Raw genomic sequence first — 14,586 nt, forward strand, 5'->3', positions numbered from 1 at the left:
GAGGAAACTGGCCAGTGCTCATAGCTCCTACCATACAGGACACCCCAGCTGCTCCTCCCAGTCTAGCCTGATGAGAAAAGAGGCAGTTGATTAGATTCTTCTCTTGGAATTGGGGAACAAAGAGTTAGAAAAGATGTCCATAAAGTAACAAAGGGGAGATGAATCTTATTGAAGGATTTGAAAATCAGTGCATGATGCAATAATCATATAAATATCCCTAAACTCACCCATAAAGTACATTTATGTTATCAACCTACTAGTCATGTTGCAGACTAAAATACTTTTTTGTGTATTCAGCACAGCCAGTTTTCCTTCTGAGGAACTCATCCTTACTTCTTTAGTTGCACACCAAGTAAAGTAGCTGGCATATAAGAGTTCATGATGTATAATCACCTAGTTTTGTAGAATCACACAAATTAGCTATGTCAGTGGGTCCCAAACTTTACTGCACATTGAGGATCTTTAAAAAATAGTGAGTCATGGGCTTCCCTGGGCACAGTGGTTGAGAGTCCGCCTGCTGACACAGGGGACATGGGTTCGTGCCCCGGTCCGGGAAGGTCCCACATGCCGCGGAGTGGCTGGGCCTGTGAGCCATGGCCGCTGAGCCTGAGCATCCAGAGCCTGTGCTCCGCAACGGGAGAGGCCACAACAGTGAGAGGCCCGCGTACCGCAAAAAAAAAAAAAAAAAAATAGTGAGTCCTGGATCACACCTCAGACTTTCTGATTTGGGGTTGGAGTGTGACTTAGGCTTTGAAATTGTTTAAAGCTTTCCAGAGGCTTCTAACGTGCAGCAAAGTTTGGGAACCACTAAGCTAGATGGTTACTCTATGAAATGATTTGCTTGCACTATTTAAATCATTTTTCTCTCCCCCTTTTTTTTTTTTTAAGTGTCTATAGTGGGAAACAATTCCATTGAATAGAACAAATTTGGGGATTCATCCTTAATTTTTGGTCATGTGCAAACTGATGTACAAGCAAAAGAAGCTGATTTGCAAAGAGAGGAGCATCGGATATTGTGAAAGTGAAATAAGGGATGATAGAGAGAATGGCATTGGTTCCAAATGGCTGTTCTGTTTCCCATGAGGCCCAACTATACTTCTCTTAGCTTCCTTTGAAATCTCTCTATCTTTACTATAACGCTCTTTTTCTCTCCTTCACTTAACTAATCAGTTTTTTGGGAACAAAGTGCCCTGCTAGAAGTAGGGTGATTACATTTAGCTATTTGAATCAGTCAATATTTTATATTAAAAAAACCAAACAACTCATGGGTTTCACTGCCTCATCTGTATAGCAATAACATATACCTGCCACCTGGTGGCAGCATACCTACCTGAATATGGGATATGTTTTTTGGAAAACAGTAACCCTTTTCAAAGGTTAAACATGTCAAATATACATTCTTTGACAGTTTTTGGCTACTTTCAGGATAAAATCCATACTATCTCAACTAACACATATGGCTCCTCATTATCTGATCCCAGCCTATTTCCCCAACCTAGTTTTCCAGCATGAGAATAATGATGATGATGGCTAATACTTATTGAAAAGTTTTTACAATCTGACAATCTTCTAAGAGCTTTATATGTATTAGCTGAATCCTCACAACAACCCCAAGGCAAGTACTATTATTTTTCTCATTTTCCAGGTGGGAAACAGAAGTACTGGGAAGTTTAAGCAACTTGCCTAAAGTCACAAAGCTAATAAACTGCAGAGCCAGAATTTGATCCCAGACTGTCTCGTCTAGTCCAAGCTCATAACCACTACTATTATACTGCTTTTCAAAAACAAATCTTTGAAAAAGTAGGTAGCATTCACCACCCTTTCCTGATCCACATTCATTCTCCAACCCACAGTAATCTGAATTCTTCGCTTCCCTTTCTCACCAACTGTTGCTAAAGCTCAAGGTCACTTTTCAAGTCTCCATCATACTTGATTTCTCATTTTTGACAAGTGGCCACTCCTCCTTACTTGAAACTCTTCCCTTAGTCTCACAGACATCATCATCTCCTAGCTTTGTAAACAGTTTGTATCCAGTATCCTTTGCAGATACCTCTCCACCTGTTTTTCAAACATGGGTGTTTCCACAGAATTCAACTCTCAGTATCCCACTTAGTCGGCATCTTGAGTGAACTCCCCACTCCCAGAGTGTCAGCCAGTAACTTTAAACCAAATATTTATCTCTAGCATGGCCTTCTAAAGGAACAGACTCATATTCAGTTTTACACTGGGCCACTCTTCTAGGATGTCCTCTAACTCAGTGTATCCAAAACAAAAGTCATCTTCATCTTACTAAAATATTTGTTACCCTCCAAAAATGGCCACATTTTCTATCTCAGAGACCCATTTCACTCAAATCCTCTTTTCCCCAAAATCTGTCCATGTTCCCCTATCTCAGAGACCAGCACCTACATCCCTTAAGTTGCTCAAGTCAGAAAACTAGAGTCTTCTCTTATCTTAGTCTGTTTGGGCTGCTATAACAAAATATCATACACTGGGCGGCATATAAACATCAGAAATCTATTTCTCACAGTTCTGGAGGCTGTAAGTCCAAGTTCAGGGAACCAGCAGATCTGGTGTCTGGTGAGAGCCCACTTTCTAGTTCACAGATGGCCATCGTTTTGCTATAGCCTCACATGGTGGAAGGGGGCAAGGAATCTCTCTTTTGTAAGGGCAGTAATCCCATTTATGAGGGCTCTGGCCTCATGACTTAGTCATTTCCCAAAGGCGCCACCTCCTAATACAATCACCTTGGGCGGTATGATCACTACATATGATTTCTAGGGGGAAATGAACATTCAGATCATAGCATCTCTCTTACCCTTTACAACAATTACCAAGGCCTCTCAATCCTACCTCCTAAACAGTGACCAAGGATCACTGTTTAGCCAGTGCAGGGCTGAAGTTAAGACACAATCTCTTGGGTCAGAGTGGATTTGAATACTTGTTCTGCCACCATGACTTTGTGCAAATTACTTAACCTCTCTGGTTTTCCCACCTATGAAATAGGGATAGGAACAGTGTCCACAGCTCTTAGAATAGTTATAAGGATTAAATAAGAAAATGAATGTAAAACGCTTAGCATAATGCCTAGCATTAGAAAGTGCTCAAAAATTGGTAGCTACTATCATCACAAATTCATACTCTTCTATCTTCCACTGTCAACCTTCCCACTGTCCAAGTGAAAGACAATGAGGTAGAAACAGAAGGGATAAATCAAGAAATATTTAGAAGGTAAAATCAGCAGAATGTGGTGACTGGTTGGCTCTGAAAGGTAAAGGAGAGTGAGTCAGGGAAACCAAATAGAAGGGGAGATAATGTGGGCCTACTGGGTTGTGGTGTTAGAATGGGAAGAAAAAGGCTAAGTAGAAGACAAATTTTGAATAAAAAACAATTAATGGGATAGGGTTATGAATACACAGGATACAGGAAGATAATTGCAGAATAATTCAAAGGGTTTTAGCTGTCAACTGAGATGCTTTCTCAGGTATAAAGTACTGAGCCTCAAAAATATGATGGCACATAAGATAGAAAACAAGAACATTAAAATTTTTATTTATTTATTTATTTTTGGCTGCATTGGTTCTACTTTGCTGAGCGTGGGCTTTCTCTAGTTGTGGTGAACAGGAGCTACTCTTCCTTGTGGTGTACGGGCTTCTCACTGCAGTGGCTTCTCTTGTGGCGGAGCATGGGCTCTAGGCGTGCAGGCTTCAGTAGCTGCAGCACGCAGGCTCAGTAGTTGCGGCACGTGGGCCCTGGAGCATGCGGGTTTCAGTAGTTGTAGCATGTGGGCTCAGTAGTTGTGGTGCGTGGGCTCTACGGCACACAGGCTTCAGTAGTTATGGCACATGGGCTCAGTAGTTGTGGCTCACAGGCTCTAGAGTGCAGGCTCAGTAGTTGTGGCACACAGGCTTAGTTGCTCCGTGGCACGTGGGATCTTCCCGGACCAGGGATCGAACCCATGTCCCCTGCATTGGCAGGCAGATTCTTAATCACTGCACCACTGGGGAAGTCCCAAACATTAAAAATTTTAAATCCAAATCACAGAGGAAAAAAAAGACTATATAGACTCTTCTGTCATAAGACTAAAACACCAATGCCTATGAAAATTACTTATACTGCATTTCACCCTTTTAATAAAAAAAAAAAAAATATATATATATATATATATTCTTCTCACCTAAAAAAAAATCCCAAATTATTATCTTCTCTTTATCTCAAACTTTACTTAAAATTACTATTGTTAAAATGGAAAAGTGAGAGTTCTCTTGTTAAAGGGAGTAGAAATGCTCAGACATATATTTTCATTAGAAGAAGAATTTATACAAATTAAAAATTAAATATCAGTTTGGCAAATGTAGATGGTTTTACATTAAAATATTCCCAATATTTTAAGTTATCTTTGAAAAGTTTCTATAACTTTCAGCCAAAACCTATTATTTCATATATAAACTCCCAGCAAATATTTGCTAATGCAGGTTTTACACATTTTCTAGTACTTTGCCCTTTACAGCATCTACTTATTTATTTGACTTTAGAAATCAACTTATACATACACAGTCAACAGACCATAAATGGTGTAGTAATTAACAGATCACTGCCCCATGCCCATCGCAAATCCCTGCATCTCTTTCCCCTGCATCCTCTTATACACTTTCATACATTAAACTTGCTTTATCATAAATCTGAAGAATATTTTTAGTTATAATTGGTCCCTGTCCCTATCTTCCCTGGGGAAACAATAAGGCAGTATCAACTTGAAAAAGTGAGACCCCTGAGGAATAAATAGTCTAATCAGAGTCCACCATTAATGAGCCCTAGCAAACAAGGAATTTTGTTTACTAATTTTGTGTGTTCAGTATCAAGAATAAGGAAAGAGATTCTAGACTTTATACCCTGTTAGTTTTTCAGAGCTCTGTAACCAGAGAACCTATTCAATTAATACAATTTATAAATTCAAATCTTTACAGATTAGGATTTTGAATAGTTTAGTATAGTTCTTATTAGTGAAAATTAATAATTTGGGGGGCTTTGAGAAATGACCTCTTAAAAGAAAAGAAGTAAATTTGGGGGCTTTAAGAAATGATTTCTTAAAAGGAAAAAAAAAGACTTACAGAGAAACTTTTAGACCACATAAGAATCTCAGTGAATAGCAAACCACAATAAGAATCATAACCCTGATGGCAACTGAAAACAAATACCACACTGTTCATGAAACAAAGAGGATGAAGGAATTTTTCATGGTACAAAAGAATCTATAGATTTAAATAAATAACTTATGCAAAACCACTTCTGGAACAATTCTGTTTTTAACAGCATTAAATCCACGTGCAAATCGACCACAGCTTTATGCAGTGTACCTAGATGAGCATTAAGTATCCTAAGTTATATTTTGGTGACCATGACCACAAAAACTCTAGAAGTAAAAGGGGAGTCAACATGACAAGAAAAGTATCTTACACCAGTAAAATACCTGTACAGGTCTATTGTGTTCACATATGAAAATGGCAGGTCTTTTTGTTACTAAAGAAGATTAGGGTTTTTTTCCCACAGTGAAAATGGATTGGTAATGGTCAAGCAAAAAACCCAATAGGTGCCTCTGGAACCAGCTGCATGCACTTGTAAAACAACTGGCTATGGGATGAAATGACTCACTGGCCCACACAGAATTCAAACTTTAGCATTATGCTCTAATCAAACTACCAGGAACTTATGCAAAGGAAGGAACAGTTTAAATTTTGGCATAGCCCAGAAGGCCTAAAAAAAAGATGGATGATGATCCTATGGAGATGTGTATCTCTCTCTACCTCTCTCCATCACCTGCCTGACTGCATGTTTCTCCCTCTCTCTCCCTCTCAGTATATAAATATATATGTAAGATAAATATTAATAAGTAATAATCAGTAATATTATGTAAAAGAAGTTGGTAACAATAGAATTAAAAAATGGGCAAAGGACTTGAATAGACATTTCTCCAAAGACAGACAAATGGCCAATAAGCACATGAAAAGATGTTCAACATCCTTAGTCATTAGGAAATTAAAGAGCAAAAGCAAAATGAGATACCACTTCCCAGCCACTAGAATAGCTATAATTTTTTAAAAACAGAGGAGCTTCCCTGCTGGCACAGTGGTTAAGAATCTGCCTGCCAATGCAGAGGACACAGGTTGGAGCCTGGGTCTGGGAAGATCCCACATGCCATGGAGCAACTAAGCCTGTGCGCCACCACTACTGAGCCTGCACTCTAGGGCCCGCGAGCCACATCTACTGAGCCCACATGCCACAACTACTGAAGCCCATGCAACTAGAGCCTGTGCTCTGCAACGAGAAGCCACTGCAATGAGAAGCCCGTGCACCGCAATGAAGAGTAGCCCCCGCTTGCTGCAACTAGAGAAAGCCCATGCGCAGCAACGAAGACACAACGTGGCCAAAAATAAAAATGAAACAAATATACTTAAAAAAATGGAAAACAATAAGTGTTGGTGAGGATGTGGAGAAATTAGAACCCTCATACACTGCTGGTGGGAATGGATACAGGCAATATGGAAAAAGTTTGGTGGTTCCTCAAAAAACACAGAATTACCATATGATCCAGAAATTCTACTCCTAGACATAGACCCAAGGGAAATGAAAACTGGTACTCAAATACTATATACGAATCTTCAAAGCAGCAGTACTCACAATAGCCATAAGGTAGAAACAACTCAAATGCCCATCAATGAAGAAATAAACAAAATGTGGTATATACATACAACAAAATATTATTCAGCCATAAAAGGAAATGAAGAACTGATGCATATTATAACACTGATGAACCTTGAAAACATTATACTAAGTGAAAAAAAACAAAAAAAACCCCAGACATTAAGGGTCAAACAGTATATGATTACATTTATATAAAATATGTAGAATAGGTAAACCGATAGAAACAGAAAGCAGATTGGTGGTTGCTAGAGGCTGGGGGAAGTAGGGAATGAAGAGTATCTTCTTAATGGATACAGGGCTTTACTCTGGGATGATAAAAATGTTTCAGAACTAGATAGAAGTGGTTGTACAACGCTGAACTATTGTGCCTCTGAATTGTTTTAAGATGGTTAATTTTTATATGACTTCCACCTCAAGTAAAAAAAAAAAATCATAGATTCTTTATATCTAGCACCAGAAGAACTCAAAAAGCTCTCAATCATTACCGCATTTATTCTTCAAAACACCTGCTAAGAGTCATGGACTGTGACAGGATTATTCCCACAGACAATAAGGCACAGACTTCATGATAATTTAAATAAATGCTTGCCAAGTAAAAGTCCATAGCTGCAGTTGTAGGCGTTCAAAACTGTTAGTTGAACAAATAAGCCAGTAAATGTCTCTAAAGACCTAGTGCCCGTTCTTGTACGACAAATAGCATATAAATATACATAGAATAGATGCCATGCCCCAGATGCAAAACAACCTTTATAAGTTTATAAAGAAACTTTAAAAAATTCTGAAGCTTTCCAAATTAAACTTTTTAAAGAGATGCTAACTAATGCAATAAGATGTCCGATTTCAATGGAAATGAATTGAGAAATAAATATAAATAATGTTCCTTATCATTTAATGTTTAACAATTTACATGAGAACCTTTTTTAGCTTCCATATTAGAAGAAATTCACTTACATTTCAATAATCAGTAGCCTATAACAGATAAATATTTTACGGTCACAGTTTAGTTCTTACGACAAACTTTTTTATATATAAAAATAGAGGTGTTTTGTTTGAAAATAATTTTTGCCCCAATCTTGTCATATTCCAGTCACTTGGATATGTCCTATCCTTTTCACTTCCTCTTTTCCATGTGCTCATTGGACTTTCAGTTTCACCGACAGGACACCACAGACCTCCTTGCTAAATCTCTCTTCACTGGATCTTTTTTCTTTTTTTTAACATCTTTATTGGAGTATAATTGCTTTACAATGGTGTGTTAGTTTCTGCTTTATAACAAAGTGAATCAGTTATACATATACATATGTTCCCATATCTCTTCCCTCTTGCATCTCCCTCCCTCCCACCCTCCCTATCCCACCCCTCTAGGCAGTCACAAAGCACCGAGCTGATCTCCCTGTGCTATGCGGCTGCTTGCCACTAGCTATCTACCTTACGTTTGGTAGTGTATATATGTCCATGCCTCTCTCTCGCTTTGTCACAGCTTACCCTTCCCCCTCCCCATATCCTCAAGTCCATTCTCTAGTAGGTCTGTGTCTTTATTCCTGTCTTAGCCCTAAGTTCTTCATGACATTTTTTTTCTTAAATTCCATATATGTGTTAGCATACGGTATTTGTCTCTCTCTTTCTGACTTACTTCACTCTGTATGACAGACTCTAGGTCTATCCACCTCATTACAAATAGCTCAATTTTGTTTCTTTTTATGGCTGAGTAATAGTCCATTGTATATATGTGCCACATCTTCTTTATCCATTCATCCGATGATGGACACTTAGGTTGTTTCCGTCTCCAGGCTATTGTAAATAGAGCTGCAATGAACATTTTGGTACATGACTCTTTTTGAATTATGGTTTTCTCAGAGTATATGCCCAGTAGTGGGGTTGCTGGGTCATATGGTAGTTCTATTTGTAGTTTTTTAAGGAACCTCCATACTGTTCTCCATAGTGGCTGTACCAATTCACATTCCCACCAGCAGTGCAAGAGGGTTCCCTTTTCTCCACACCCTCTCCAGCATTTATTGTTTCTAGATTTTTTGATGATGGCCATTCTGACTGGTGTGAGATGATATCTCATTGTAGTTTTGATTTGCATTTCTCTAATGATTAATGATGTGGAGCATTCTTTCATGTGTTTGTTGGCAGTCTGTATATCTTCTTTGGAGAAATGTCTATTTAGGTCTTCTGCCCATTTTTGGATTGGGTTGTTTGTTTTTTTGTTATTGAGCTGCATGAGCTGCTTATAAATTTTGGAGATTAATCCTTTGTCAGTTGCTTCATTTGCATTGGATCTTAAGGATCTTTTTTACCCAACCACTTCTCTATCCCTGTTCCTGCCATTTCTTGGAATGGCCTTAAAAACCTTTCTTCAATATGCACTTCAAGAAACCTGCCCATTCTTTCCTCCATATTCTCTCTTAAAGCTCATAATCTAAAAATCATGTTTTGCTTTGTTTTTTTTCCAACAAAGCCTAAAGGTCATTAATTAGTTTTTAAGTCACAGACAATGCACCACTGTTGCAATAAATGTTGACAGTATCAAACTCCTGTATCCGCTTTGAAAGCTAAGCAAGCTATGTCACATATAAGAACTAAAATCTAGAAAGTTTAAAAGAAACAAGGATGGAGAGCAACTTTCTTAGTGCTGGAGCACTGTGTCTGAAATATGCAAAGAACAATTGTACACCATAACTAACTTTGTCTATTTGAGTGGAAAAAGTAATTGAAAAGTCCTGTTATCAATAACCTAATAAACAGCTTGCACAGAGCACCGTCCTTTTTTGCATACAATTGGCAAAACTTTCCAAACTGAAAATGCTCATTAAACAAATAAAAATCATATGATTAGTATTTACTGAATGCAATAGGCAAAAATTTTTAATAATTATTAAACAAACAATGCCAATTATATAAAATGCTGAATAGTTGATTAAAAACTTTGGTTTTACTGAATTCTACTACATTAGTAGAATGTTAAAAAGTATACCTAAGGTGAATTTGCAGAAGTAATTTTATACTAAATACATAACTGTCCTCTAATTTTGTTAGCTAATATTACAATACTTTCTTTACATAATACTGTAAATAATTTTACTTGGGAAAAAATGAAGTCATTTAAAGTGAAGTTAGAATAGTTTGGATCAACACAAGGACAGCCTATGTAGTACCGTCCCTGTCAGCACCTTGCAGAGGGGTTAGCCCAGCTCTGAAAATATTTACTTAATCGCAGTAATGTCTCACATCTCCACGGGTCAGGCTTCTTACTACATCAACACTGAGGACCCAACAGCAAACGAAAAAACCAACAGGTAGCAGAAGAAGTAAACTGTCATAAAGCCCATTCACCAGGCTCCATCAATGCTTGGTTATTACAAAACACTGTATCAAGCTCAGTTACTGGGTTCTCTAGTCACAGCAAATCTAAAACAGCAAGTTAGGGGAGGAGGCAGAGGAGATGGAGCAAGGAAGGAAGTTTTCCAATGAACAGCTTACCAAACACCAAGTAAAAAATTTACAAGTTGTGGTTTGTAAAACTAGACTATCAAATACAATATTTAAGTCCAAGGAACAAACAAGACATTTAGAGAACCAAGTATCTGAATAAGTTTTAGAAATACTGATTTTAAGAGATTTCTAATGCCAGCAATAAGATACTTCCAATTAAGAGAATTCTGGAATATTGTTATTAAATTACAACATGCTAGTAAAGTAGCACCCATTAACAACTCATAGTCATTCTGCTCATTCATTCACTAAGCAAATATTTACTGAGTACTTACTATCTGATATGCTAGACTGCATTAATATCAGTATCAAGAGCTTTCTCTGTAAAACAGTCTTAAAAATGAGGTAGCAACATTTAACACAGTTTACCAAATGAAAAAATTCGCCCAATATCCTACTATACCATCTCTCTCATTCTACTTATTACCCAGTGTCTGTCCGTCCCACTAAACTTTGAGCAACATGAAAACAGAGACTATCACCACCTCTGTTATCTCCGGCTCTTGGTATAAAACAGGAGTTCGGTACAGGTTTGCTGAACGACCTTACACTTACAATCCAAAGTTTTTAAGTCCTAATCTAAAAGCACACATTTATACAAGTAAAGTAATGTCTACACTATTTTTGATGATGCTGTTTTCACTCTATTTTCCATGTTCCTATCAGTCTTCATAACCTTAACGGCTGAATAATATTCCGTCACACTAATATACTTTAGAAAACGATTCTCCTAATATTGTCTTTGAAGTTTGTTTCAGTGTTTTTATATTGTGTCGCCAATGCTCCAGCAAATATATCTTGCCTTACATGTCTCACAGATTTATTTCTGACTGGAAAAATTGGGATCTATTCTAGAAGATAATCTTCTACAATAAAAGTGAATGTTAAAAGGAGAAGATTTTTATCCTATAGGCAGAATTTTAAAAGACAAAAAACACACATACACACAAAGAAACTAGAATTCTTTTTTGCCAAATCAAAGCAATTTAAATAAATCCTCTATTATGAACTGTGTTGTCCAAAGTAAACCATGTTTTTTGGACTGCTTCACATATACTTTGGAAAGATACTTCTGGAGGCAGACAGTAAAAATTCTCAGGTAACAAACACAAACAAAATGTCTAATTAGAACAGAACTTCGACGCTTTTGGAAGGAGGTGCACACTTTACCTCCACTTTCTTGGATTCACAGATCACACTCAGACCCTCAGACTGCAGAAATGTAAGCAACTTTGGGCTTCTAAAGATGCCTCGATTCCCTTTTCCTTCCATGTATAGATCCTAAAGTAATATAATCTACCCGATAACAGACAAGCACTTACGCTTTGACCTTAGATAATATGAAGCTAGTTCATATGTTTATATTCATTTAAGAAACCTGTGCTAAGCATCTACCACTGTATCTCTGCAGTATGGCCCTTCAGTGATTACTGAAATCACAGACCCAGTCTCGTTTATTTGTTTATTTGGAGGAAGGAGAAGGTGAGGAAGAGAGAAGAAACAGTTAACTATATTATAATTTAATTGAGGTGCAAGTATGGTTACTAACAGTGATCTCTAATAAGACAAAATATAGTGTAAAAACGGTAATTTCATTATAGGGAGGAAGGGAGCCTTTGAGGCCAGACAAAATATATGCTCAAACATGTAATTTTTAAAAGAAATATTCTATTTAATTTATATTTTGCCTATGTTAAATTTTTCATGAAACCCAGTGAATAATACCTTTTGCATTGTTTGCTTTACAGGCTTTTTCATACACACATTGGGACTCAAGATATATAAAACAATTCAACTATTTAAAGCAGGAATTCTATAGGTGTTGCTTAGAATATGGAACCTTGCGTCCCCAGGAGTTCCATTCACATACTGCATTAACATTCCACACAATACAAAGCGCATGCCATGACAAAGACCTCCAAACACAAACATACAAAGCCATGCTTCTAAAAACGGCCCTAAAGCGAAGTTCACAGCTGGCACTTGTGGCACACTCAAGCCACGGCTGAGGCAGCTGTCACAGGCCAATCACACACCCAAGAGTGCCAGCGTGCCACCTAAGAAAGCCAAGCTGGTATGAGCGTACAAATCCCCTACCGAATAAAGAAAGGCCCCAAATCCCCACCTTGAAAAGCAAAGCACAATGCCTGCACAACCCAGAAAACTCCCTAAAAAAGCGAAACGCTGGAGATTTAAAAGCAATAAATATCAGCTTATGGCAATACAGTAAAAGAGGAATTTTTAATATTTGGGCATTCACGAGAAAGGAGCCACAGCACCCAATCATCACGGAAGTATCCGTTAGGTAGTTTATCACCAGTCTTTTTCAGTTGGAAAAGGGAGAGAAGTCGAGGGGAAAACGCAGACCCTGCAGCACCTCCCTCCCCAGGCGGCGCACCAGGGCTGCTAAGATCTCCGCTTCCCAAGCCCCCTCCCAACCCTTCCCAGCCACCGCCTCCCAGCGCAGGCCGGGCGGCCTCCAGCTCTCTTACCTTGGCTTTGCCAGCCTCCAGCTTCTTCTGTCTCTCTTCGTCCTCCATAGCTTCTGCGGGGAAGGCTGGGGGAAGACAGGCAGGGGGTCGGGGTAGAAAGGAAAGGTCGGTTCACACGGGGGTGCGACCGCAAGCTCCGCGGCCCGGGGAGCAGGGCTGGGCCAGGCGTTCCCCCCCACTCGAGTGGAACCAGTCTCGGCGCTCACTGGCTGACCGTCTTCGGCCGCACGGGTAGCGTCGTCACCGCCGCCGCCATCTTCGTCTCCACGTAAACACACGGCGGGACGGGAGGGAGGGGGACGTTGTCCGCGCAGCCGCCGCGAGCCCGGCCGCTCGGGGCAGGTGCGCCCGCGGTCCCGCCCCACCCCGCCCCGCCCTCGCCAACCCCGCGCGCCGCTGCGGGGGCTGCCCCAACCCGGCCTCCGACGTCGGCGCCCACAGGCGAGAATCCGGCGGGAGACAGCCCCCTTCACCGGGGACTAACGCCACTCCCCAGGTGGCGGCCTGGCTGAGGAGGTGGGAGAGAGGGGGTGCGCCAGGGGCGCCGGTCGGACCCCCACCACCGTACAAGGGACTCTGGTCGCTTTTAAGACATGGAGATGTTTAAGATTTCAAGGGAAAAAAGAAAACAGGTCCCTAAAGGTGAAATTGGTGAACGCTGAAAAACCCTTTTTGGGGGGCGGGGAGGGGACCTACCGGACGACTGCTCAACCCGGAGGATTGGGAGAGCAGCCAGTAGCCCTCACTCCTTCCTTAGCAGAAAGCCCCTCCCTTTTCCTCCCACGGGGCTGCCCAGTCTCAGGTTCATCTTCAAGGCCCACCTCACGCGCCGTCCGGGATACCTTTTCTGATCTCTTTGTTACCTCCAGCCTAACTTAATCCTCTCCCACCCCTCCTTAGAGCTTCCCCTTAGCTATGGTGCTCTGAAAGGAGCCTAGGCTTTGGAACCTGGGTTGAAGACGAAGCCAATATAGACAGTCTAGCTTAAATGATCTTGAACAAGTTACCTATCCTCCTGTAGCTTACCTGGAAGTTTTGGAAGGCTTGTTAATATATGTGAGTCAACATGTGACTGCCCCTGGCATATTAAAACATCCTTAATGTCAGTTTTCTTTCTCCTTGTATTTCCCTTATGTACTCTGCATGATATTTTAATAACTTGTGGCCATTCTTAATTCACCTCATACTCCTGCCTCCTTAATGGAAAAGACTGTCACGCTCATCTTGTCATTACTAAAAAGACCAGCGTAATGCTTTGCACCCAATAAACACTTGCTGGATTGAACTGAGGCATTTTAATAAATTTAGCATGACTTTCTTTTATTTTCATCTGTTCCCTCATTACTTCCTTTTTCTTCCCCATCATCATACTCTCAAATTCATTCCTGGTATGAACTAACTACGCTTTTTGATTTCTCAGGTTGATCATGTTTCTCCTTTGTTTTGGGTTAAGTTAGACTGAAACACTAGCAGGTGTGAACTGAAATAAGCTATCAGTTAAATCATAGAAGTGATGTTAAGTGAAAATTGGGCTTAAAAAAAGAAAAAGGAAAAAACCTAAAGATCTTAAGTCTACCACAAACTGAAGACTAGTTTTAAATAGTCCGGATTTAGAAATTCCTAGATTTAAAAGATTTTTTTGTTCTCAGACTTCGTAATGCATACATAATTGTGGCAGCTTGTAACACCCAAGTATATAGTCCTATTTTCCTAACCTGAATTGAGAAGTGGATGAGATTAAACATTTTATCATGGGAATAAAAGAATTGAGACAATAAAAGAAGCTTGTCATCTACCACGCTAAGAATAAAACTAGGACTGGGGGCTTCCATGGTGGTGCAGTGGTTGAGAGTCCACCTGCCGATGCAGGGGACACGGGTTCGTGCCCCGGCCC

At 39.7% G+C, this 14,586-nt stretch overlaps 1 protein-coding gene across 1 annotated transcript in view; it reads right to left on the reverse strand.

Moving 5' to 3' along the window:
- Positions 1-12,957, reverse strand: part of AKAP9 (A-kinase anchoring protein 9) — a 151,628-nt gene extending 138,671 nt beyond the window's left edge. The window contains exon 1 of the mRNA XM_007461897.1: positions 12,693-12,957. Coding sequence (XP_007461959.1) covers positions 12,693-12,740 — 48 coding nt within the window. The 5' untranslated portion in view covers positions 12,741-12,957. The remainder of the gene's footprint in view (positions 1-12,692) is intronic.
- Positions 12,958-14,586: the final 1,629 nt, after the last annotated feature.

Source organism: Lipotes vexillifer, unplaced genomic scaffold (assembly GCF_000442215.2).
Source record: "Lipotes vexillifer unplaced genomic scaffold, Lipotes_vexillifer_v1.1 scaffold663, whole genome shotgun sequence".
Lineage (NCBI taxonomy): Eukaryota > Metazoa > Chordata > Mammalia > Artiodactyla > Lipotidae > Lipotes > Lipotes vexillifer.